The sequence below is a fragment of the Epinephelus lanceolatus genome, chromosome 18 (assembly GCF_041903045.1).
Source record: "Epinephelus lanceolatus isolate andai-2023 chromosome 18, ASM4190304v1, whole genome shotgun sequence".
Taxonomy (NCBI): Eukaryota; Metazoa; Chordata; class Actinopteri; order Perciformes; family Serranidae; genus Epinephelus; species Epinephelus lanceolatus.
The window spans coordinates 36,289,294-36,313,934 of NC_135751.1; the positions used below are offsets into that span (position 1 = coordinate 36,289,294).

Consider the following 24,641-nt stretch of genomic DNA (forward strand, 5'->3'; position numbering starts at 1 on the left):
TAACTGTCCCTTTAAGGAAATGATCTAAGTATTTTTTCTACCACTGGTCAGGACAGAAAATGTGCTCATATAAGCACTATTTTTTTTCTCCATTTTGCACAAACTCTTTAACAATGTACTTTTTACTTGAATGTTTGGCAAAATGCATTCGGGATAAAAGTTGTATATTATAATCTCACTATGTTTATTATATTATGTATAGTAGCAAGAAAGTTTCCAAAGTTTAGCTGGCTCAAAGTTGAAGACTCGAGTTAAAATCTAAATCTGTGGAACCAAAGCTCATAACATCAACCTCTGTTATGACTGTAAAGATATAAATTACCATTGAAGGTTACAGCACTTTCATGATGATTAGCATTCATCAATATTAATACAGAAATCTTTGATACTTACAACTCCACACACTATCAAGAGAGGAGACCTTGACGAATCAGGAAATGTAAATAACCTGGGTGCTGCTGAAGATGTTAAGTGGTGGTGTAAATGATAAAAAAACAAAATCACACCTTTAATTATTAAGAAACTGTGCAAATAGCTTTTTATTTAAAATACACATTGAGTCATTAAAGACAGCAGGGCTGATCTGAGGCAAGCAGTCAGTATTGTGAATACAGATAAATAAACAGGGCGTCAATTTGTTCCGGGACCAGATAAGTGAATTTTCCATTAACTGTCAAGCACCTTCAGGTTACTGTGGTTACAAACACCTACATGTTTTAAAACTGGTTAACCTTCTCCATGTACTCCTCTTGTCATCTGGCAGCAAGAGTTCAGAAAGTAAAAGCGCAGAGCACACATCTGTTAATGAATGCTGCTTTAAAGGGACAGTTCACCCCAAAATCAAAAATACAGAACTGTAAACTTTTTGTCGTGACCACCACAGAAGGCCCGACTATGAAATAATCCGATTGGACAATGGGGAAAAAGAGATGACGCGGGGTGCTTATCCACTCTGTGGTGAAATTTTTTCAACTCAAGGAGTTCAGAGTGCTCCACCAACAACACCAAGTGCCTAGAGCGCAGAAACGCCAGGTCCTCCACAACGCAAAAACCACAAGCAAAAAACTTTATTCTCATTAAAAACAACAACAAAATTCGACTCCAGCTGCTAAAACACCTTTTGTGTGATCGGGGCTTTACTCAAGATCATCCACAGACCGTGTTGTGAGCAGTTTCATGAAGGACCTACTCTCTTTCTAACGATTACACCCACTAACTGTATCACCATGCAGAAGGAAGCGGGCATACACTGCTAGCTCACCTAGCACCACTGAGCTAGCTAACGTGACAGCTCAGCCAAGAAGGATGCCATCAATGTTTACATCTCACGCTGTCACAAGCACGAGCCTCTCCTCCATGAGAAGATACACGCTTTATGTGCAGTGAGGTTGGTGGGTGAAGTTTAGGAGAAAGGAAATAGTTCCCACATGATACTGCTCACAACAAGGTCTGTGGATTATCTTGAGTGACCAGGTCATGATTTCTGGAAAGAGACAATCTAGACTGATAAATAGAACTACATGTTAAGAGGAAAAATGCGTATTTTTGAATTTGGGGTGAACTGTCCCTTTTAATGGAAAAGTTTCACATTTTGGTAAATACACTGACCCCAAAATGACTCCTACTTTTCCTCCCAGGGGCCAGAAAACAGGCATTCATCTTGAAGAAGCACACTGCAGATCAGAAGAGACCTCATTTCTATTGATCTTAGTCACAAATTGTCTTGGACACGCCCCCTTTTTATAACAGAGGTATCATTGTGCAGCACAGCTGTGTCTGGGAAATATAACATCTGGCTTCCTTAGTCATTTACATGACTTTGGTCTTGTGATCGAAGTTGGTTTTACCCCTTGGAACTGTCATCAAAATGTGACTTTACAGGAAGGACAAGTTCTCGGTTATATTCCGATAATACCAGAAGAAGAGATCCACCCCCTGCGAAGAGGTACTTACAGTCCGAGTTGCTTCATGTTTGAAAAATTAAATCTGACTTCACACTTTGAAGTCAGACTTCATAAGCTTCACATTGTCTTAGAGCAGCGGTCACCGCTGGGGACAGGTGACTCGGGTGTGTCCCGCCACGTGGCAGATGCCACAGGTACGAGCTTTCTTAGCAGCTGGAGGTCTGTTAGCATCTCGCAGGATCTTCTTTCCCCTCCTCCCTCCATCTCCACCACCGTTAAATCCACCACCAAACCCACCTGACACTGAAAACACAGGTCAAACACAACATGAAGCGGTTACAGGTCACTGCAGGAAAAGCAGCAGCAGATTTCTCTGTGTACACTGGGACTGACAGCGCCGTGTCAGCCTGGTAAGTGGATGCCTCAAGGTCTCAGTGGAAGTGTTTGTGAGTCGTGACAGCTTTTCTTTATCAGTGAGTTCAGATTAAGGTGAGGCTGATCTCTCTCGCTTTCTTTGTGGTGTTTGATCTCAGTGTACATCTTCTCTGTTTTGCTCGTATGAAGATGTTTTAAATAAACACAGTGTGTTTCACAAAGACTCCAGGCTTGTGGTGTAAATTATTTGACAGCCAGATTAATGCAGTGAGACGTTTAACTGTGAGGAATCAAATGCAATGCACTGCAAATATCTCTCTGTGATGTACTGTATATGTGAATGTATTAACGGATGTTTTTCCCCTTCGATATGACACAGAGTCTGCTCGTGATGCAAGAGAAAGAGAAAGTAAAGTGACTAAGTGTAATGGTATGAGTACCACAGACTGAAACCAAAACACACTTACAGATGGATTTTCCCAAAAGTCCCCACTTGGTCAGCAGGTAAAAGTAAAGTACCACAACTCTAATTGTTTGCTTTGAAAGACAAATATTTAACTTTACGCAACAAAGGTTTTCAGTGATCCATCTGTAATACATTCAGAACGAGACCCCCGTCGCTGACAGAAACTAAAGACGGTTGTTCCACTGTTCTCCACTTCTGCTCCTGGGGACAGAAACTGCAAAGAATTTCGGCACCTCTATTGATACCATTAGGTAACTAGGGATAGCTACCAGAAACTCATGGGGGAAAAAAAAGCACGACTGTATCCTCTTCCTATTTTGGGTGCCGCACTTCTTTTGTGCTGAAATACGAGCCTTCATTTTCCCGGGTTGTACCCAGTGGCAAACAGAATTGCACAGTGAAAGCGAGGCTTATAGGGAAACAGTCTAAACACTGATGCTGGGTTTACATTAGCTGGCATGTGCAGACTTTTTCGCCGGTATCACGTGGAGTTATCTCAGTGGGAAACATGCCAAATAAATAAATAAATTCCTTAATAGCATATTAAATAGCCTAATATTTTGTGACCTATAAAATATGTTGCAAGACAACTTAAATATAAACGTATACTATGCAGACTAGTTTTTAGGATTTAAGTTGCGCACAGATCTAATTATCCAACAAAGCTGTACAGAGTGTGTCCCTGCCTCTTCAGAGCACATGCCACATTCATGCCAGTCTCCGTTTTCTCCTGGCATGCTGAAATAGTTAGGTGGCGGTGTCATGGAAGACCTTAAACACACCATGGGTCTCCTCATAGAGCAGAGTGGAGATGTGACGCTTGGCACAGTGAGTCATTTTCCTCTTTGCCTCTGCCACTAAACATGCGATGAGTCACTCTGTTCAATAAGCCACTTCTTTATTTAGCCTAGCTTATTTTCAAGTTATTTAATTTGAAGTGTTGTATTACCATTTAAATGAAGGCTGTTGTATTACAATGTAAAACATATGTGCAGTAGTTGTTCTATATGGCCAGAGTTATGGAATATTAGCAGCCACAACTGCCGTCAAAATAAAAGTCTAGTGTAAACCCTGCGCTGATGGTGTTATTATTCTATAGCCGTTACACTGTGCAATCAACGGTTATTTTATAGTAGGTCAAAGCAAAAAAAGTATAAATGCTAACGTCAGCATGCTAACATGTTCACACTGACAGTGCTAACATACTGAGGTATAGCTGATACGATGTGAAGGCAAGCGCTGAACACAAAGTACAGCTGTTTGAAATTTCTTTAGTTTTGCAGGAATTAGGAATGTGCATTTTAAGCAAAAATACTAGCTGATATTCACAGAGAGTTTTTCAGCCATTCTTGGAAGAATTCCTGTTTGTTTCGTGTTACTACCAGGCGCCATCTTGACTTTTTAAAATAATTTAATGACTATAAAATAATGCGGAAAAAGTGAAATCATGACCCATCCCTAGCAGGAATTTAGTTATAAACCAAAAAAAAAAAAAAAGTTTGGAAAAATCTGATGATAGCTCTAGATGAGAGTTAGGGGATCACCAGAGTTATTTCATTTCATCCTTAGTGGGGAATGGATGTCTGTACCAAAACTCATGGCAATCTATCTGACAGATCTCTATCAAATAGAGATGTTTTAGTCTGGACTAAAGTGGTGGACCGCCTGACGGACATTGCCATCCTTAAACCTGATTTATATCAGAGTACTTGACACTTCTGATGAGTTTTTCTCAAAAGAAATGACGTATTTTCGATAGCAAAAAGTGTTGCTCGACACTTTGTATTGCAGCTTGCAAATAAGTTTGAAAATAGCTGCTCGCTGTCTTTGGTTTAGTTTCACTCACTGTTTGATGTTCCAGGTGCTTTGCTTGGTTTTAGAGTTGACTGATTTGCAGGATGTGTGGAGGGTTGCAAGATGACACTAACTGACTGATTTGACTGTCACGTTCAAAAGAATGAAAACAAAATCCCCAAATAAACATTCCCCAAATAAACCGGCCTTTATAAAAACAAAGTTCAAATCAATGGGGTATTAAACAACATCATTAAACAATAAAACACTAAGACTAACCAAATACGCAGCAGCAAAAGACTGTAACCCCACTCACTTCAGCACACCTGCCTTTAATTAAAGCTCCCGAGATGCCAGGTCAGGTGGTGCATTAGAGTGACTCAAAAAATAATAGGAACACTTCCCTTTCATGTCACGCAACTAATGAATTTTGTAATGTCGTGGACACTGTCATATTTAGTTAAGCAGTGTGATTGGGTCACATATTTACCCAATGGACACACTGACCACCTCATTGTCTTGTGCCCCAGTTGTCTTCTCAGTAGAAGCAACTTTAAAATCTCCTCCTCCTCAAACACACTGACTCCATCAAATCCTTCCAATATCAAAATGCAAAAGAAGCACAAATATAGATACAAAACAAACAGCTGTTGAAAGGATGGATATATACCAATGCGGCTGACATGTAACTAACCAAGCCCGCTAGAGGATAGCGTCTAGTTACCATGGAGACGACTGAAACCTTTTGCTGAAGCATAAATTGAGAACACTGCACAGCTCTTTAATTTCTGTCGAGCGAGCGCCCCTTCATAAATCAGGCTTTAGGCTCAATGGATTGTCATTTCGAGCCTCAGCTTAATAAGGGTAGAGTGCGTGTGTGTGTGTGTGTGTGTGTGTGTGTGTGTGTGTGTGTGTGCCTCACCTGGTGGAGGTGCGTTCTCATCAGCCCATTGGAAGAAGCCACACTGCTGTTCTCTTGGTTTCCCACATGCGTGGAACATCCGGCCCTTGTTTGGACCGTCCTTCTGCACCGTGCGCGTCACCACTGCCTCGTTACAGTTACACATTATCTGTCCCGCATGTCCTCCTGCACCACCCTGCAGCCCCCTTCCTCCTCCAGGGTGGTTACTGACCCCCAGAGAGGGCCTCGATGGGGCAGGCAGCGGAGGCCCTCGACTCTGTGGCGCCCCCTGCTGACTCGGCTGATCTGCCCACAGAAAAAAGTTGCAGTTCCCAGCGTTGCACTTGTAGAACTGGCGACCTTGGTTGGGGCCATCTTTGCGCACAGTGAGGAGGAGCGCATCCTGACCACAATTACACACAATGACATCACTGTTGGTGTCTACACTGGATCCACCACCACCTGCTGGAGGGCGAGGCTGTGGAGTCCAGGAGGGGACAGGAGGAAGAGAAGGGCGAGGATTTGAACGTGGGGCTCTGGGTGGCTCTGGTCTGGGGGGCCTTGGAGCTGGTGGATGAGGATCCCCTCCTCCTCCTCCTCTTCCTCCTCCTCCTCCTCCTCCTCCTCCTCCGCCTCCACCCATCCCACCTCCTCCGCCTCCCCCACCTCCTCCTGCTCGGAGGTACTTCAGGTCCAGCACCTCTCTGAGTGTCTCATCACATCCACCGATGCAGCCAACAAACTCTAAAGGCATCATGGGAGGGATGCTGCCCCTGCGGAACTTGAACTTCAACCTGAAGAATGCAACACACACAGGAGACAAATGTTTAAGAAGTCAAACTCAGTATACACACAGTGTGATGGAGCTGAGCCAACAGCAACAGAAAATAAAGAACTGTGCTGCGCTGGTCCAAATCCACCAGGTATTACAGGGCTTTGTTATTTGTATGTAAATTTAACTGAAACAGTTTGTAAGCTTTAAATATGGATGAAAGTACGCAGAGGTTTGGATGTGGCTGAGTTTGAGAGAGGACAGACATTTTAAAGATTTTAAGATGAAACTGGTGTCAAAGCAATGAAAAGTTCCTCAAACCTCACTGACTGTGGAGAGTTTTGAGGAGAATGTAACCAGTTTTAAGATAGTAATCGATCATTACTTCATCTCTATAAATAGAAATGTGCTTATGTATGCAGAGTCTGTAAGCAACAGTACAGGATTGTGGTATCAGAAGTGTTCAGGTTTCCATTTGTAGTCTGAGTAATATTGATCAATCACATCTGAGTGTGTGTGGAGCAGTGTTAGAGTCGTCACTCAAAAAAGTATTGTACATTACTCCTTACTTTAAAAGAAAGAAATGCATTACATTAGTTAAAAACTCCCTGTGGAGAGTCATTTTTTACACTTCCTGTTACATTACTTTTGTGTTAGTCCGCAGCATTACCTCAGACGCATTGTTACGTAATTACAAGATAACAATAATAAATATTAAACCTTACTTCTGCCCACACATCAGCAAAAAACATGGCTCAGGAGAATCCAGACAGCACTGCAACAGGCTGCAACTGCCTCAAAATAAAACTATATCAATATATAAAACAATATAAAAGACATCAGCCTTCCTGACAGCACCAGATGATTACAAGTTTAAACAAACTCACTGGAGTTGCTTGCATTAGTCCAGCTTATTTGACATTTATCACTAAAGCAGTGGTTACACCTCATCAGGAGGAGTCTATCAAACTATAATTAATTTTATTCTATTTTACTCAACCTATATTTAACCAGGTAAGTCCCGTTGAGATCAACGGCCAAGACAGCAGCACACAAAAAGTTAAAGCCAAACAACCACACAATAAGAAACATAAGACATACAGTAACATGTAGAAATATTAGATCGCCTACGCACTAATTACAAGACCCAATCAACTCATTCATCCTTGTACTCATAAGAGCTTTAACATCAGGCAGAGACCAGTTCACGTAGCTTCAACTCTTTTTGAAGGTTATTATAAGTAAGAGGAGCAGAGCAGATAAAAGCTTTCTTTCCCAGCTCAGTCCGTGCACTAGGAACAGACAACAAAACTCAGACTGTAGCTACAATCAGATTTCTGTTCAAAATACAAATGTATGAAGGAAGTTTACCCAGTATGGCTACGAAAGGTCAAAGATGGCCGACCAGCCCTGGAATAATTGTTTGATTAGTTACCGTAATATGATTACTGAATTTAGAACAGTAAGGCTTACATTACTGCGATACCAACAAATGTAATGAGATTACAGTAATACCTTCCTTTGTAATGCGTTACACCCAACACTGGTGTGGAGAGGCACGTTGGCTGAAGTGCATTCTGCGTTCACAGTGAGATATCTGCTTACAGAGATCAGCCAAAATGACCCGAGCACAGAAGAGGAAGTCTTGGCTCCAATATCCGGAGATCCACTTCGGGTGGATCTCCCAAAATCCCCCGAGGGTCATCATCATCAGGCGATAGCAGGTGGGTGTGCAACAATAATTTGAATAATAAAGTAAGTGGCTTTGGCGACTGGTGAGGCTGCCGCGTTAAGAAATATACCCCGTTTACACCTGGTATTAAAATGTGTTTCGGTGATCCGAACACAAGTGGACAGCTGGGACACATCGCTGTTCACACCTGTGTCTACCATGCGTCTCCAGCTGACCGCTCGATCAGACTTCGTTACTGCCTATGTCTCGTATGCTAGGAGGTCACAGGGCCCTGCTCAGTTATCACATCCATACTCTAGCTGGCTGCTTGCTAACACAGCCGCTAGTAATGTTAGCGGTTGTGTCAATACAGGTGGAGATATCAGCAGAATTCAACATGTCTGCGAAATAATGGACAGTGACGCAACACTTCGACCAACTTGTTAAATGGGAAAGTGATAGAGCATTAGTGCAGTGTCACAAAAACCACCACCACTTCCTGTATTGATGATGCAGCCCCTGTCTGGGATGCATTAGGACAGATGTGCCCCACACCACCCTGGCGAGGGGTATGAGTGATCAGATCACAATGTATCTTGGTGCCCTTCTTGTATTTAGAACTCTGCACCTGTGATCAGATCACCCAGGATGCATCAGTACCAGGTACAAACGGGCTCACAGTTTATTACTGCATACGTCTGGTGTTCACAGCATCTGAAGTTATCCAACACGCTGACACTGCTGGGAGAAAAGAAAAAAACTGTGATATTGTTTTAGAGTAAGTGCTGTAGTTCAACTTTGAGCTCTGTACCAGATTGGTTGCTATGGAAACAGATGCTGGTGTGGAGCACTTTGGCTCGATGCTCGCGAGCGTGCCCTATATTTGGACTGAGCCGAGGCACGTGCTCAAAGGGTTAACGCCCACTGTGTAAACAAGAAATTTGACAAGTTTTCTGCACTGCCGAAGTCACTGAGAGCCTCATCTGTGTTTGTTGTGTTTGCACAACAAGCTGCGCCTACGTACACTTCTCATTAATCTGAGAAATGAAAGCTGTGTGTTCAAGGCAGCACAGGGTCCTTGGAGTGGAAGTAAAATAGCGTGTTTAATTCAATGTTCAATACGTGTAGATGCTGTGGGTGTGAACTGTGCTGAGAGGAAGTTAAGACAAAGTATTTATAACAGAGTGCCGCAGTAAAACCAAACCAGCAGAGCAGCAATGTTGAAACCGAATTTAAAGACCAGCGATGGAAAAGGGGAAACCAGTGAGGGGCAACTATATAGGAATATAATATTCAAATATTCTGGTTGTTTTCTGCTTTAAAACTTTCATAAATAAACTCTGTCTTTCATTTCTCTTTTTACTTAAAGTGGTTCTTCAGCAATTTAGTATTGCATTTTCATTTTATATATTTAACAGGGACCAAATAGTTAAACACTGTTACATACAGAGGAGCAATGCAACAGATGTTATGCATATACTGTATGGGTTCTGGCTGAAACTCATATGCAGCCCCTGCCGCCCCCAGCTGGACTTTTAAATCTAGGTTAAAACAAACAAGTAAGAACATAAAGTTGTGAGACTTGTGAGAGATATATAAAATATACCACGGGCCCTATCTTAGAACTAGCACAAAGCGGTGCACAGTATCATTGCTAGTTTCAGACCGATGCAGCTGTTACTTTCACTGCCAGTGCCCATATTGTGCAAGTAGCACCCATCTGTGTGCCCATGGATATGTAGGTCTTACAATGAGGTGTGGTCTGGTCCATTGTTTTTTTGAGGCAGCAGAAAATGATGTGCCATTAACCATCCAAAACCTGGTCTGAAGTCAGAGTGGCGCAGAATGGCGTGCTATTTAAAGTACGCATTATTCAGATAGTAAGATGCACCAACATACGTGGGTTCACTATGCTCATACACTGCATGGACGTTCTGATGGGTTGCAGGTCAGTGAAACAACACATCACTAACAAGGAAAATATTAATTGCATTCTCTGAAATGTGAACGTAGCAGAGAGCAGAGCAGAGCTGCTGACACTGTGTGCATGTGTGCACGACAAGAAGCGTTCCTTCATTGATTGTTTTAGAAGCTAAAAGTTTAATTCTGTTTCCTGTGTCAAGTTTATAACTACAGTTTTAAGTTCTGCTGCTTAAATGTCCGGTGATAATTTCCACAGTGACGTTACTGCATCACTCTCAGCGGGAGACCACTCGCTTCTCCAATTATCTGCCATGTAAACAGCAGCGCATCAGGTGCAGGCTCACCTGGCTTTTAGAGGGAATAGGAGATAACACTCTGATTGGTTGAATTTATGTGCAGCCCAAAACACACCTATAATTGGATGGACCCGCACTATAGAGCCCTTCTAGTTTTCCGACCACTCAAAGTGCTTTTTACACTACGAGTCACATTCACACACTGGTGGTCGAGGCTACCATACAAGGTGCCACCTGCTAGGGAGTTGTTTCAACACACACTCACACACTGATGGAGCAGCCATGGGAGCAATTTGGGGTTCAGTATCTTGCTCAAGGATACTTCCACATGCAGACTGATCTTCCAAGCCACAGCTACCCCCCATGATTGATTAAGGGACTAATTAAACATGCTCATTATGCTAACGTGCTGATGTAAAGCAGGTGTAATGTTTACCATGTTCACCATCTTAGTTTAGCATGCTAACACTTGCTAGTTAGCACTGAATACAAAGTATAGCTGAGGCTGATGATAGTGACATCATCAGGGTTATTCTATCAAACTTTAGAATGCTCCATCCTTCGTCACACAAAACATTACACAGCTGTTTTCACAGACTGAGTTGCACTCCTGACAATGAGTAAATCGAACTTCATATGTAAAATCTGTGAGTATCCAAATTACTTTTATATAATATCAAAATCTGAAACATTATATCGTACAGTCTACATATGTAGAACTGAATGAGCAACATCCAAATTTGCTCATCTAATGTTTCACAATTCATATGCAAAATATCTGAGCACAAAATAATACGCAAAGCAGGTAGGAAGATGGGAACTAAAGAAGTTCTGAAAGTCTGAACTCATCAGGATCATAAACTATTTGCATGGTTTCCTGCGACCCAGCTCTGTGAAATGAAATTAAACACGGTCCAGTATAAAATGAAAACTTACATGTGAACAGGGCGCGGCTGACAGGTGGGACAGATGCTGTCATCTCTGTTGACCTCCAGCACCATGTCGGGGAACCACACTGCTGTCTTACAGGCTGGGTAGCCCGTGCAGGACAGGTACTTACTGCAGGACCATAGCAAGAGTTAGAGAGGAAGAAAAAGGAGGATAATGACTGTCTGTGATCTTCTTCTCATTTATTTAAGTAATTTTTTGTATGACGATCAACTTGCAAAGCCTTGAAACAAGCTTGGTTTATGTAATCAATCACAGTGACTATTTAATCAGCTTTGTATTTTATGAAACTTATATTATGTGCTTACAGGAACTCTTTTCGCAGCAGTTTTCACGATCATTTTAATCACATTTAAGACTGTTCCTTGACAAATCATCTTTTTCTTATTCAAGTATTGAAGGCAAGTATAAAACTTCATGTAGTCCCTTGCAGATATAAGTTTTATGTAGGAATATGTTTATTAGAGTGAATTAGCTTAATCAAGATTTTATCAATTAAGTGCAAGTAAAAAGTAAAAGTTTAAAGATTCCTAACATCAGAAATGTGGACTTTGACGCAGAGGAGCTTTCGACTGAAAGAAATTAAAGATGGATAAATGAAATAAGATCAAATATTTGTGGCAATTAAGACCTCACAAATTCAAAGTTGAGACTACTTAATGACATTTAAGGCCTCATATTTGTACAATTGAATTTGGGTCATTTTAACAGGGTGGCCACAGGTCCTTAAAAAGTCTTAAAATGTCTTAAATACACATTTACTGATAAAAGGACATAAGAAATATTAAATTGTCTTAAATTCAGATTGTCTTCAATATTTTTAAGTCATGCCACTTCAAGAAATTGCAGTGTTGGCGCTATGCGGGGGGGGGGACACATTCCCCTCAGTATTTAGAACATGTGTATTTGTCCCCCCAATAAAAACATTAAGTAGCAAAGCAGTTATTTAGTCATAATTAAAGACATATATCACAAATTGATGCAGAGAGCTGTTCGTTTTGAGCTGACATCAATGTGTTTTGGTGTGTATTCAAAAGCAAGTTTGGTTGTATTGAAAAGGTTATAAAATGCCATAAATTTAACTTGTCAATAGCTGTAGACTCCCTGTTCAGACTTTAAAGGTACTTACGCACACCCTGTAAAAGTTGTGAGCTTTTGAGCCGTGTTGTTACATTTAGCAAACATGGATGTCTAAGAATAACAGCGTGAATCTGATAGATTAAAGTCAAAACGCTGTTGTTGTAGCAGCAACATAACACTGCATTAGTGTGTCATTAACAAAATTTCAAGTCTCTGCTAAATTAGATCATGACACGCTACCAAAGTAAAGAATCAAACTAAGATCTGCAGTTAATGTGATAAAATATGCAGAACCATTGGCATGAGAAGTGTGAGAAGTGAATGAGAGCATCGATGCCACCCTTTGAGACGGGGGAAGAGGTGAGCATTCAGTAAATGCAGAATGATTTATGGGCACCATCTTCGTTTTCTTGTGATGATACAGTTTTAAACTTTGCCTTGTGTCTGGTCTCACCTGTTTCCCTCCCTCTTCTTCTTCAGCACCATGTCCCGCCCACAGTGAGGGCACTTCCTGACAGGCAGCGGGATCTCCATGTCCTGCTGCTCTGCTTCAGTGATCTCATGAGCTGCACCCAGATATGGCGACAGGGCTTCATCCAACCTGGGACAACGACAGAAAAATTACTTCTTACCAGAGTAACAACAGCCAACATCCTGCAATGACTACAGGACAGGTGTTAGTAATCCATCATTGTAAAATATGGCACCGTTCTGTTCACTTGGGTGCAGATGGTGCATCAGAAATATACAACTCTATGCTGAGGTAAACTTTTACTAACTTTTTTGCCTTCCTGACGGACTCAATGAAGACGGTTTTGTATTTCTGGATTTGGTTCTGCAGCACGCTCCGTTTGTCCTTCCTGCCCTCTGACACCAGCTTGAGGTCAGCCTCCAATTCAGCACGCAGGTTTGGTTTGGACATCTCGTAGCCCATGGAGTTGTAGCCTAAACAAACACACACAAATTTGATAACAAACACATTTGAGTGACAGGGACAATGACATAAAGGAGCCTATCAACATCACTATGTATTAAAACCTACTGTGTGTGTGTGTGTGTGTACATACCTTCCACCAGTCCCATGCCGAGCTCTCCCGGCAGAAACCTCTGGTCAGCTGTCAGGCCCACGTACATGCGACTCTTGATGGTCTCAATGTGGTCTGCGTGAGTTGCATCTGTGCCTATAATACACACAGTTTGTACACAGAGCAGTTAAACCTGTACTAATAACCGGTCAATGTTAACTCTACAAAAGGGTCACTAATGCCTGCCATACACTGGAGGACTGGAAAAACATTTAAAGACTAAAGTCTGACACCCTTTCACATATAAAGACAATGCGAGTTTTTAGTCACAGACTTTACGGTTCTGCAAAGACTAGGGATCTCCAACTAGATTTCTTTTGAGATTATTTTCCATCCTGCTCCTGGTTGAAAAAATTACGCAAAACTGCCTTTAAAAAATATGACATATTAACGATTAAGTGTCTGCAAAAACACGTGATTCTAGATTCACAAGATAAAAGTCACCATATGTCGACAGTATTCTTGTCAATTTGGCATCAATATAATCCATAAAGATAAACTGTATTTGTGAACAAACTTTACATTTTGGATTTATCGCCTCAACCTGCTACCAGCCTGCGTTGGACAGCTGCAATATTTTAGTTGGAGGAGACCGTGGGAATGAGCGGCAAACTGTTTTTTGTCACTCCACAACTCTACCAGTTTGTCCTCCTTTTCCACAGTAAAAGAGAACCAAGACTTGTTCATGTTCTTGCGCCTCCCTGGAGTCCCCTCCATGATTACTGTCTACCTGGTTTGCTGCTTCTTGTTTGGTGCTGAGAGAGCAGCTATAGGTTGATGACAATGTTCAAGTCATTGCACTTCAGTATTTGCACGAGCCAAGACTAAAAACTTAGGATAATTTTAAACATGTTTGATTTTGTCGGAACATTAACATGAAAAAAAAGGCTGAGTTTTATGACCACCTTACACCAAATGACTCTGGCAACTCTGGCAAAAAAACTGTCATGATTTTATTCCTACATCGGAAATTTGTTTGCATCAGTGAAATCACTTGAAAAGTCGTTAATGTAAGGTTTACAAAAGTTGCTGCTTACGTTAAGTTTGCTCAAGGTAAGTGTTTACGTGCTCTAACTGAAAAACTACTATAAACCTAAATGTAGTGTAAACAGGTCACCAAACACACCCGACACACACACACAAAAAAACTGTGTACCGGCTGAGTGATGACCACATGCACTGAGATGATAGAAATGTATCAAGGTATAGGGACGTTTCTACACTGTTTTCACTGAGGTAAATTTTCTTTACTTCTGGTTGTATTTGGCTGCAGACTCATGTGCGTGTCTACACTGTACCGATGCCGTGCTTCTCCATCAGTGATATGAGGTCGGCTTCAGTGAGCAGCTGCGGAGGACTCGTCTGTCCATCCACCATCTCAATAGCAGAGGGCTGGAACTGGGAGCCTTGCTCATACACTGGAATCACCTGCCACACAGATACAAAGCATGTTTACTGGAAATGGAGCAAGAGACAGCAGGCGACTGGAAACACAAACAACACGCTCTGAATGTTCTCTGAGTTTATTTAGTTTAGAAGATGAGACCACCAATTATTTGAGCTGACATTCATAGTCTGTTATTTACACACACACACACACCATACCTTAGTGCTCCACCTGTCATACGGGTAAACATCCAAGTAGTTCCTTGCAATGATCATGAGTCCCGAGGTGGAGAAGTTCTCCTTGGCGATGTCTATGTCCACCACAGTCTCCTGCCCTACGGCATCCTGGGATACACACGCCAGGAAGTGCCGCACAATGAACTCATACACACGTCCTTCATTGCCCTGGACAAAGAAGAAACAGAAGCAATCCGTGAAATCTTTGGGCCAATTGTTCCCATCACATTGTTGATCATAAAAGAAACAGTTGAGGGGTTGGACACAGGCGCTGGTGGCTGTATTTTATGAGGATTGTTTATTGTAGGGGTGCTACAAGTCTATACCTCGGTACCAAGTTGATGCCAAAATTGTGAAAATGTGACGGTGCTCGTTTTTGTCCAGTACTGAAGGTACTGGGGATGCAATTCTCTTGGACATGACGGGGCAGCATATACGCCTACAAGTGCTCTAGTCTGCAGTTTAATGCCAAAGGAAGAAAAAGCGTTTACCAGCACGGAAGATCAACAAGAAATGGGAGACTTCGACAAGTGCAGCTGCAGCCACAGCTCCGTCTTGACTCACCGAAAAGAAAAGTCCTGAGGTCAGTGTATGTTTTTAATTGTTTGCAATGGGAGTGCTTCATATTTACACTATGCTACAAACACTAGCAGCATGACGAAGCACTAAGCGTCTATTCTGCACTGAACACTGCATGTTTGGTGTTTTATTCTGGGGTGCTTCGAGTTAAATGTTCAACTTTTGAGTAAAACGCTGCGCTCGCCACTGTCACTACTTTACTATGGCTGATTATTTTCAATACCAGCTGACACTGGGTAAGAGGCTATCACAGGGCTGACACATAGAGACAGACAACCATTCAGACTCACGTTCACACCTATGGGCAAATTAGAGTCACCAATTCACCTGCATGTCTTTGGACTGTGGGAGGAAGCTGGAGCACCTGGAGGAAACCCATGCTGACATGGGGAGAACATGCAAAATCTGTGAGGCAACAATGTTAACCACTGTACCACTGTGCCATCATGTGACACCCCATGTGACACCATGTGATGTGTGGATTATTTTCTCAATTAATCAGTAGGTTGTTTGGTCTATAAAATGTCAGAAAATAGTGAAAAATGTTAATAGGTGTTTCCTAAAGCCCAGGATGACATCTTCAAATGTGTTTTTTTCCTCCACAACCCGAAGATAATCAGTATGCTGTCACAGAGGAGGAAATAATATAAGAATAATTTAAGAAGCTGGAATCAGTGAGTTTTGACTTTTTTTGTCTCTAAAAATATTCAGATCTGTTAATAAATTATTAAATTAGTTGGCCATTAATTAAAAGTTGACAACTAATCGATTAATCATTGTAGCTTTTTACCCAGCCATCCAATCACAGTGGAGGAACTGCCTCCCACAAAGACCAACAGTCACATCAATATTTTTTATTTTTTTGGAAGATATTTTTAGGGCCTTTTTGCCTTTAACTGATAGGACAACAGTCAGCAAAAAAGGGGGATAGCTAGTCAGGGCGACATGCAGCAAAGAGCCATGGGTTGGAATCGAACCTGCAGCCATTGCAGCAAGAACAAGGCATTTGGACATGGGGCGCCTGCTCTACCAGATGAGCTAAAGGGGGCCAAAACAGTCACATCTTGATATGTACAAGTGCTGAACAACTACACAAGTGGAGGAGACATATGTTAATCTACTGTAAGGCTATATATTATTATATATTTTAATGCCAACAAAATCTCATGAACCCACACAGAGTAGTACTTTGCGTCCGAGGCAGCTCATCAGGAATTAATCATAAAATTTAAATCAAATTTAACTTTAATGTTCCTAATAAAGGAGTTTAAGTGTAAGTATATGAGATTTATTTTTTCTGTAGTATTGAAACGGGTATCCAGAATCATGGAATTTCAGTTGTTTTGGTATTGACTACTTAATATCCAATATGGTGACAAAAAAGGAACATCTGAACAACTGAGCTCCAGTTTTTCCAGATTTACCTGGAGCGCATTGGAGAACTTGGTGGGGTGTATCGGGGGATGGGCTTGGTCAGATTTCTTGCCCTGTCTTGGATTTGGACCCCCAGGCTGGTCGAGCACCCTCTGAGCGAACGTCCCCCACACTGGGCTGTGTGTCTGCTGCTCCACCAGGGGGCTGAGAGCCAGGTTTGCAGGGAAAATGTTTGTCTCTGTGCGGGGGTAGCTGATATACCTGAGCAGGGGAAAAGAAAAAAAAAAAAACATGCAGTCACACAGACAGACCAGGAGGGAACAGGTAATGTGACACTGCATGTAAACTCATCTATTAAAGAAAGACACCACCCTGCCAGATGGTGTCTTTCCATGTATAAAAATAGGCACGACTTTGAGGAGCTTTACCGACCTGGTAAACAATAAATACATTTGACATCACAAAGCCTTCAATGAAGTGGCTCCAAGCCAGATATCTGACTGAAACACATTCAAATAAAATATCAAATAAACACTGTTGGATGATAAACTGAACAGGGCATTCAGCATATGGCCGGACCAAGAAAAACACTGCAGTATGAATGTACATCACCAAACGTGCACTCACCCTTGGGTATAGAGTTTTTCTGCAATTTTCATGGTCTCTTTGGCGTTTATTCTGAGCTTACGAGATGCAAGTTTCTCCAGTTCCTGTCGGTCATTTAAAAGTAGAAGACGGTTCAGACAGAGTGGGACAAAGCAGCAAGGGGGTATTAATACAAGGACACTGAAGCGGACAAACACGACTCTCTCTGAAGTGCTGAGTGTGTGTGTGTGTGTGTGTGTGTGTGTGTGTGTGTGTGTGTGCGTGCGTCTGTTTGACTTTGTATTCTTACCACAGTGTCCAAAGGCAGCGGTCTCCACTTGCTCTTGGGTTTGCTGGTTACTGAGGTGACGGTTGCTATGGGATCCTGGATATGAGTGAAAAGGATATTCTTGTGTGTACATTTCTACATGTGGCTTTTAGTACACTTCTTTTTTTTCCCCGGCAGGTCGACAACAACACGTTCAAATTTACTGTTGTGTCCTCATCACGTAATAACTGAAGGTCGAGGAGAGGTTACACATGTGTGCACTTAGACCACAGAGTGGACACACATACACACACAAACAAATAAACAAACACACACAGGTGCCTTTCTACGCAGGTTACATCACCTATCAGCGTATTTTAGCTTTTACATGAATCACTCAAACGCAATTTATGTGTTGCCATGCTCCTGCTGTGTTTTAGTATTAATACATTTTGCATCTGTTATGCAACAGCAAAAAAAAAAATCTTTTTTTGGCATTTTGCCTGTGTGACAGCAACAAGTTGGGATACAGACAGGAAACACAGGAAAGAGAGCTGACATGTTGAACCCTGGTGATGTTGCAAGCCATGTTGTATCTCTGACCCATTAGGCCACTAGACGCCCTGACCTCACACCTATTTTTGGGATGCAGGAACATCATTGCAAAAGCTGTTTAAAGGGATCATTTCACACTGCAAATGACCCTTTAAATCAGTCATTCACCCCTTGTTACACTGAATTTGGGAAGTTATAAGTGTCAACAGCAAAACTATATCACAGCATCCAATTACAAACTGTCACAAAACTTGTGCAGTGTAATCCAAGTCTCATTTATCCAGCTGTATGCTCAGTACGTCCCAAACAGACAGCCCTTACTGTCAGGGAACTAAAGCTGTTATATTTAGGGCTGCTCCCAACTAAGAATTTTCTTAGTCTTCCAATAGTCGTCATTTAGGGCCATTAGTCAACTAGTCGCCTGCATGTTTATGACATTACTTTAATTATTTACTGATATATTTTAGTGGTTTGAGTTGAAGGTGTGAGAAAGAATAGTATCAGTAACATTGTTAACACTGTGCTACATTACAGAGAAATACAAAACCGTACCAATGAACCTTCATTAATATAGGCCTATATTTTATCTACAGGTGCACGTCAGACACTGAGCGAGCCGCCTGTTAATGACGCTGTGGGCTAATGGGCATGTAGCTACTTCCATGTTTCAGACGTCATGTTTGTAGTCGACCAATGAAGATGAGTTTACATATCACCTTGGGTTCGTCCTTCACCTTCTCAAAATGATCCCACACTTTGGATTTCCTGCCCGACATGTTATTAACTAGCCTGGAATAACCGCAGGTACCAGCCCTGGAAATTAACCTGACTCCTGTCTGACTGCTGAGCGTGGACACTTCCTGTGTCTGTCCTTTCAAATTACATTCACACATGGTCAAGTCATATAGGTTTTAAATTATTTTGACAAGGTGCAGCTCCTAATAGAGTTTCACATTTGTTTTTTTTCTGCGACTAAATGACCAATGAAATCTTGCCGACCAATGACCTTTCTGGTTGACGACCGTTTGGTCAACTAATAGGGGGCAACCCTAGTTATATTCATCAATGTTCTCTAACCCTTTAAAACACCAAAGTCACACAATAACACAAACAAACTAACTGATCGAGGCAGCAGCTCCTGTGTTCAGTGAAGTAAAATTACTATTTTGTCAATGAAGTCCAACTTTGTATAGAGAATAGAGTGATTTTGATTCTTCATTCACCGTGGAGGCATGCAAAAAAAAGTTTTCTTTACAAATTCAAAGTTACACGGGATGCACAACTGTTATACAAATGATAACTTGATCATATCTTCCCATAAAATATAAAAAAAAAATCAATACATTTTGAATATGTAAAGATACATGTGATACAATTGCTTGCACTTCTCTTTGTTTGTTTATTCAATAATGTGTGTTAACACAACTTTTCATAATAATTAACAGAGATTTTACTGAAGAAACTGAGTTATTACTCAAGAGACCAAACTAAACAAGTAACCCAAAGACTAAAAGCATAAGGGTGTCAACGTTATATTCACAAACATAAACTAGTAACAACGGACATAACAAAACAAATCAATAACATGATATAAAACAGGCACTTACCTCCATGCAGATCTGGTAGAGCACCAAGCAAGCTGTGTGGTTGAAGAGACGGTTTCTTTTCCAACTGAACTCTACAGTGTCCTCCTCCACTTCGTGCAGCACTGAGACAAAGACAGACACAAAGAACAGAAGGCATGAAGAGGAGTGAGTATCAGCTGAGAACTTGAACACAACTGATCTACGTGTCTGTGCACAGATGAGTTTGTACCTTTGATCTTGTAGAAAGTCTCAGGTATGAATGCCTGGATGGCTTTGAAGCGCTCCACCACGAAGCCCAGAGTGGGAAACTGACAGCTGCCGTACGAGATCAGCTGATTGGCCAGAGACTCTGGAAAGATCTTCTGCAGGCGAAGCGTCTGGAATCGAGTGAATGACGCACCTGCAGGAGATGAGTGCAGGAGAGAGGATGGGGTCATATTAAAGCTTGAGTGTGGGACTTTTGTCTCCCCCTTCTGGCAGTGAGAGTAATTACATAAACTCTGTTGACGCATGTGAGCTTCCTGCTGTCAGTCGCTTTCATTTTGTTAACTTAATCCTTTCTCTGAGTTTTTTTTAACTGAAGAGTTAATTACAGAATTTTTTTCTTGAACGTTTCTTAGGATTTTCCGCCACAGCTGCTGCTCTGTCACTGTGCTCTCTCCCCCATTCCCGCCCCCTGTAGCTCTGGCTGGTGTGCCTGCTCGGTAAAGTCACTTCAAAATACAGAGCTTTCCCTGGCGGCAGTAGGCTATATCAGCATTGTATGAACTTGTTTGTCGAGGGCTTGAATGTAACTGACTTCTGTTCATATGTTTTTAAAGTGTTGTATGATTGGTGAAGTGACATTTAATCAAGGTCACCAAATTGTGATTGTGCTGTCATCAGTTGAGCCATTTAATAATACTAAAAGAATCTATTCCCCCGCATTAGTGTGTCACTATGTATCATTAAGTACGGTTTAAGAGTGCTTTCTTACCTATCCGCAGGTCCAGCTCCTGACGGACATCCACAGCATCGCTGATGTTAGCATCCGGCTCCGTCAGAGTCTCACAAGCTCTCCGAATGGAGTTGGGGGTGATCTCAGAAAACTTTGCCCGAAAGACTTGTAAATTGGGCTTCACTAAAAACAACACACACACACTATAATCAGGAGCCATTTTTGGACAAACACACACAAAACGCGCCAATTTTAGTCCTCATTTTGAACAGATTAAACAAGTGAGACATAAAATATTAAGTGGCAATAGTGGGTGGATTTTAGGACAGAGGTAGGCTAGCTGTTTCCCTCTGCTTCCAGTCTATATGTTATGCTAAGCTAAGCTAACTGTATTCTGGCTCCAGCTTTGTATTTACTGTACAGACATCAGAGTGGTATTAATCTTCTCATCTAACTTTGTGAAGCAGGCCTATACATTTTTCCCAAAATGTTAAAAAGGCTTTCATATACATGCTCACTTGTCCTGCAGTCACACAACAAATACAAAAACAACACACACATATAACCATCATACCTGCTTTGCAGACATCTATGATTTCAAAGCCGATGTTTTCTCCCTCTCTGTCACAATCAGTCCAGATGATTAAGGCCTGGCACTGTCTCGCCTCTTTCTCTAGTGTCCTCTGGAGACAGAGAGGGGACAAAAAGAAATCATAGTAAAGAAGAGTGAGAGAATCTGTCACATCTAGTATATCTACTATCCATAATCATCACTATTTCTTCTCAATGAAAACTGTGACCTCCAAATAAAGAGAGAGAGGAAAAGGCAGAAAAAGTACATCGTCTGCTGCCAACTTGTGCAAGTTATTAGAGCAAAAACACAAAAAACAAACTGGCGGAGAGTTGTGAGTAATTCTTGGTCCAAACACAAATCAAACATCACAGTAACACACATAATGTGGCTCCAGCACGAGTGACAGATGCCATAGCTTAATTTAAATACAAAAAATATCTGTTTTTGTGTATTAGTCTGGCTCCTGGGAGGACAGCAGCATATAAGCATACCTTAATTTGTATCATGTTGTCTGGACAGTACTTCTCTACCTCAGCATCAAATAACAGCACTGGGTTACAACTGTGCCTTTGGAGAGAAGAGGAACAAATACAATCAGCTGATCTGACACATAATGTGATGCTGAACATATATATATATATATATATATATATATATATATATATATATATATATATATATATAAAAAGCTATTTCAACTTACCATTTCTGGAACGGTGCTTTAAACTCCAGACCCAGTAAATGACCTGATACTGACGTCATTGTTACCGTCACATTCTGGAGCGAGATGGAGACATAATGAGAAAATGTGAAACACAAAAAAAGACACACAGGTACATGTGTAATTATTTCACGGTGTCCACTGACCTGACCAAAGAGATGATATTCATACTCATAGATTTTATTAAACTTCGACATCCCCTCCCTCTGAAATGGAAAAGAAGACAATCAGTGTTGGAGCAATTTGATGTTTCAGTGTCATGAGTTACTTTGTCACTGGACTAGCCAGAAACAGACAATCCCATTTTGTTAATTCACCCATAAACTGCTTAACTTAGTAATAAAAAGTTGCTTTATCATAATACCAATCAATAATTACTGGAGCCCGACTGATATATCGATCAGCCGATTTTATCAGCCGATATTTGCCTCTCACAGATATATTGGTATTGGCGTATATGTTGTCTATTATGTCTAGATATGAAAAGTTTTCTTTTTTAACAAAACATAATCCAGAAAAAGGTGCTACGAGTAATTTATAATTATTAAATTCCCAATGAAGTTTACAGTTTTGGTGCAAGTTGTGAATAGCTGACTTTGGGTCTCCATTTCATGCTGTCTGTTGTAATGCAATCTATTGCACTGTCGCTATATAACTCAGGACTTAAGCACCTGTCCCTCAATCCCCCGTCTGTCCCTTACTTTCCCCTTGACACACTATGGTGTATCACGGCCCTCTCTGGCTCGTATTAGGAAGTTTTTCCAATAAAGGCTAATAGGCTAGTCTCCAGGGAGGGTGGGTGTTGGTCACAACCACGCACAGTATGGGTATAAAATACTTGACTGCAAGATTAACAGTGCATCAATCTTCATAAAAAGCTTACACCCTTTTGTGACGCTAAGCTACGAAGACTAATGCAGACAGGTTTAAAAAAAAAAAAAAGTAATGCAAATCTATTGATACATACATGAGTATTTAATACACCTACGTTTTGTCTTGTTTACGTGTTTTTGTTTGTGTTCTCCTACATATGAGCGCTTATCATTTCAAAACTGTTTCCTGTAAAATTAAATGAACATTGAAACTGCGGTATGATATGTGTGATTTCATCTTTAGCCTAATAAAAACACTTGGGGGGAAAAAAATCGGTTATGATGTCCAACTAACGGTCAACAACCCAACAATATTCAGTAAACCCTCATAGAAGACTGAGACAACCAGCAATTGTTCACATTTAAGAGGCGAGAACCAGTGAATTATTGCTTTAAAAATATCTAACCAGGTGATTAATTGAGAAATCGCTTGAGTTGGGTTGAGGGTGTTTGGGGAGCATGTGACTTTGAACACCAGTGGTTTCTATATAAGATTAATGTTATATTAGGCTGAAATCCTGGTGTCTAACTGGATGCCAAATAATGGATTCACTATAATAAATCATTAGTAAAAGTGATCCTGCAATCCAGTGTGAGGTCTGCCACAACCTGGAAAAATTCACTCAGTATGAGGAAACAAACTGATCCCTGAACAGTAACATCATCTGACTAAGGGCTGGAATTAATGATTACTTTTTATTGATCAATTTCTGTAACATTATAGTCTGACAATAGTGAGAAATGACCATTACAAGTTCCCAGAGCCCAGGCAGGTATGCTCATATTGCTTGTTTTGTCTGAGCAACAGCCTAAAGCCAAAAGATATTCAAGTTTTATGTAATTTATAAAAGTAGAAAGCAGAGTTGGAAATTCATTTTTGTCTACCTGTCACTGTGGCTGGTGGATTTCAAAATCTAGCAGCCATTTAATAGACTCAATCAGTTATCTTTGGGTGTGTTTTGGTAGGTGAATGAGGCACATCTAGCAGCCACTTGCATATTTTATCAGCATTTGACTGCTGGCTGGTGCTAATTTCCAACCCTGTTTAGCTGTGCTGCTTGAAAGAAGACTTAAATGATCGATTATTAAAATTAATGCCGAGTCATTGTGACTAACCCTCCTGGACCTGCCGCTGGACATGATCTCTGAGATGCCTTTAGCCGCATCGTTCTTCTCGGCCACACAGAGGACCCGTTTGATCTGAGCCCGGCCCCGGATCATGTCTGCCTGCTGCGGTGTGTCCGGACACCGCTCCCTCTGCGCAGCACAAAACCACCTCCGCTGGACCCCGAGCCGCTGTAGTCCCGATCGAAGCAAAGATCTCCCGAGGAGGTGCACTAGCATGCCTGGTTGCTCTCACACGAAGCAGCCGGTCCCCCAGGCAGCCTCACCGCTAACGTTAACGTACTGTCTCCCCACTGGGTTAGCATGTTAGCTAACGTAGCTAGCTGAAGCCATGTACAAAACTTTGACAAAGTGTTTAAAAAGTGGTCACCGCTTTACAATATGCGCTCCCGATGAATTAAAAAGAGAGAAGATGACAAAAATAATCCAAGTCCATCAAAAATTGCCGACTGAAAACTTTAAAAGAGGCTGCGTCGACCCCTGGGAGTCAGGCTGTTAGCTCTGTTTACAAATTACGCGCTCGCCTGTCAAATATTGCCGTAAACAAGGTCGTAAAACTGTCGTAAATCCAGGAACCAACAAAAACGTCTGAATAAAATAGGACTGTAATAATAATACAATAAGTG

The 24,641-nt window shown here is 41.4% G+C and overlaps 1 protein-coding gene across 1 annotated transcript; it reads right to left on the minus strand.

Moving 5' to 3' along the window:
• Window positions 1–512: 512 nt before the first annotated feature.
• Window positions 513–24,534, minus strand: top3a (DNA topoisomerase III alpha). Its single transcript, XM_033645258.2, has 19 exons — window positions 24,007–24,534; window positions 22,165–22,224; window positions 22,001–22,074; window positions 21,789–21,864; window positions 21,298–21,406; window positions 20,763–20,906; window positions 20,016–20,186; window positions 19,808–19,908; window positions 17,688–17,762; window positions 17,420–17,502; window positions 16,843–17,053; window positions 14,822–15,007; window positions 14,515–14,644; window positions 13,199–13,312; window positions 12,911–13,076; window positions 12,586–12,732; window positions 11,040–11,162; window positions 5,462–6,234; window positions 513–2,207 (listed from the first exon to the last, which is right to left on the minus strand). Exons 1-19 carry the CDS (start codon window positions 24,232–24,234, stop codon window positions 2,044–2,046), a joined length of 3,135 nt encoding a protein of 1,044 aa, XP_033501149.1. The 5' UTR covers window positions 24,235–24,534; the 3' UTR covers window positions 513–2,043.
• Between the last annotated feature and the right edge of the window lie 107 nt (window positions 24,535–24,641).

Bases quoted from the DNA above. Each gene is read 5' to 3' on its own strand.
- top3a (XM_033645258.2), bottom strand. From the start codon at position 24,234: ATGCTAGTGCACCTCCTCGGGAGATCTTTGCTTCGATCGGGACTACAG. The intron at 17,054-17,419 runs GTGAGTGCACGT...TCCCCTGCTCAG, and splicing joins GAAAAACTCTATACCCAAGG to GTATATCAGCTACCCCCGCA. The intron at 14,645-14,821 runs GTATGGTGTGTG...TCTGTGTGGCAG, and splicing joins ATGACAGGTGGAGCACTAAG to GTGATTCCAGTGTATGAGCA.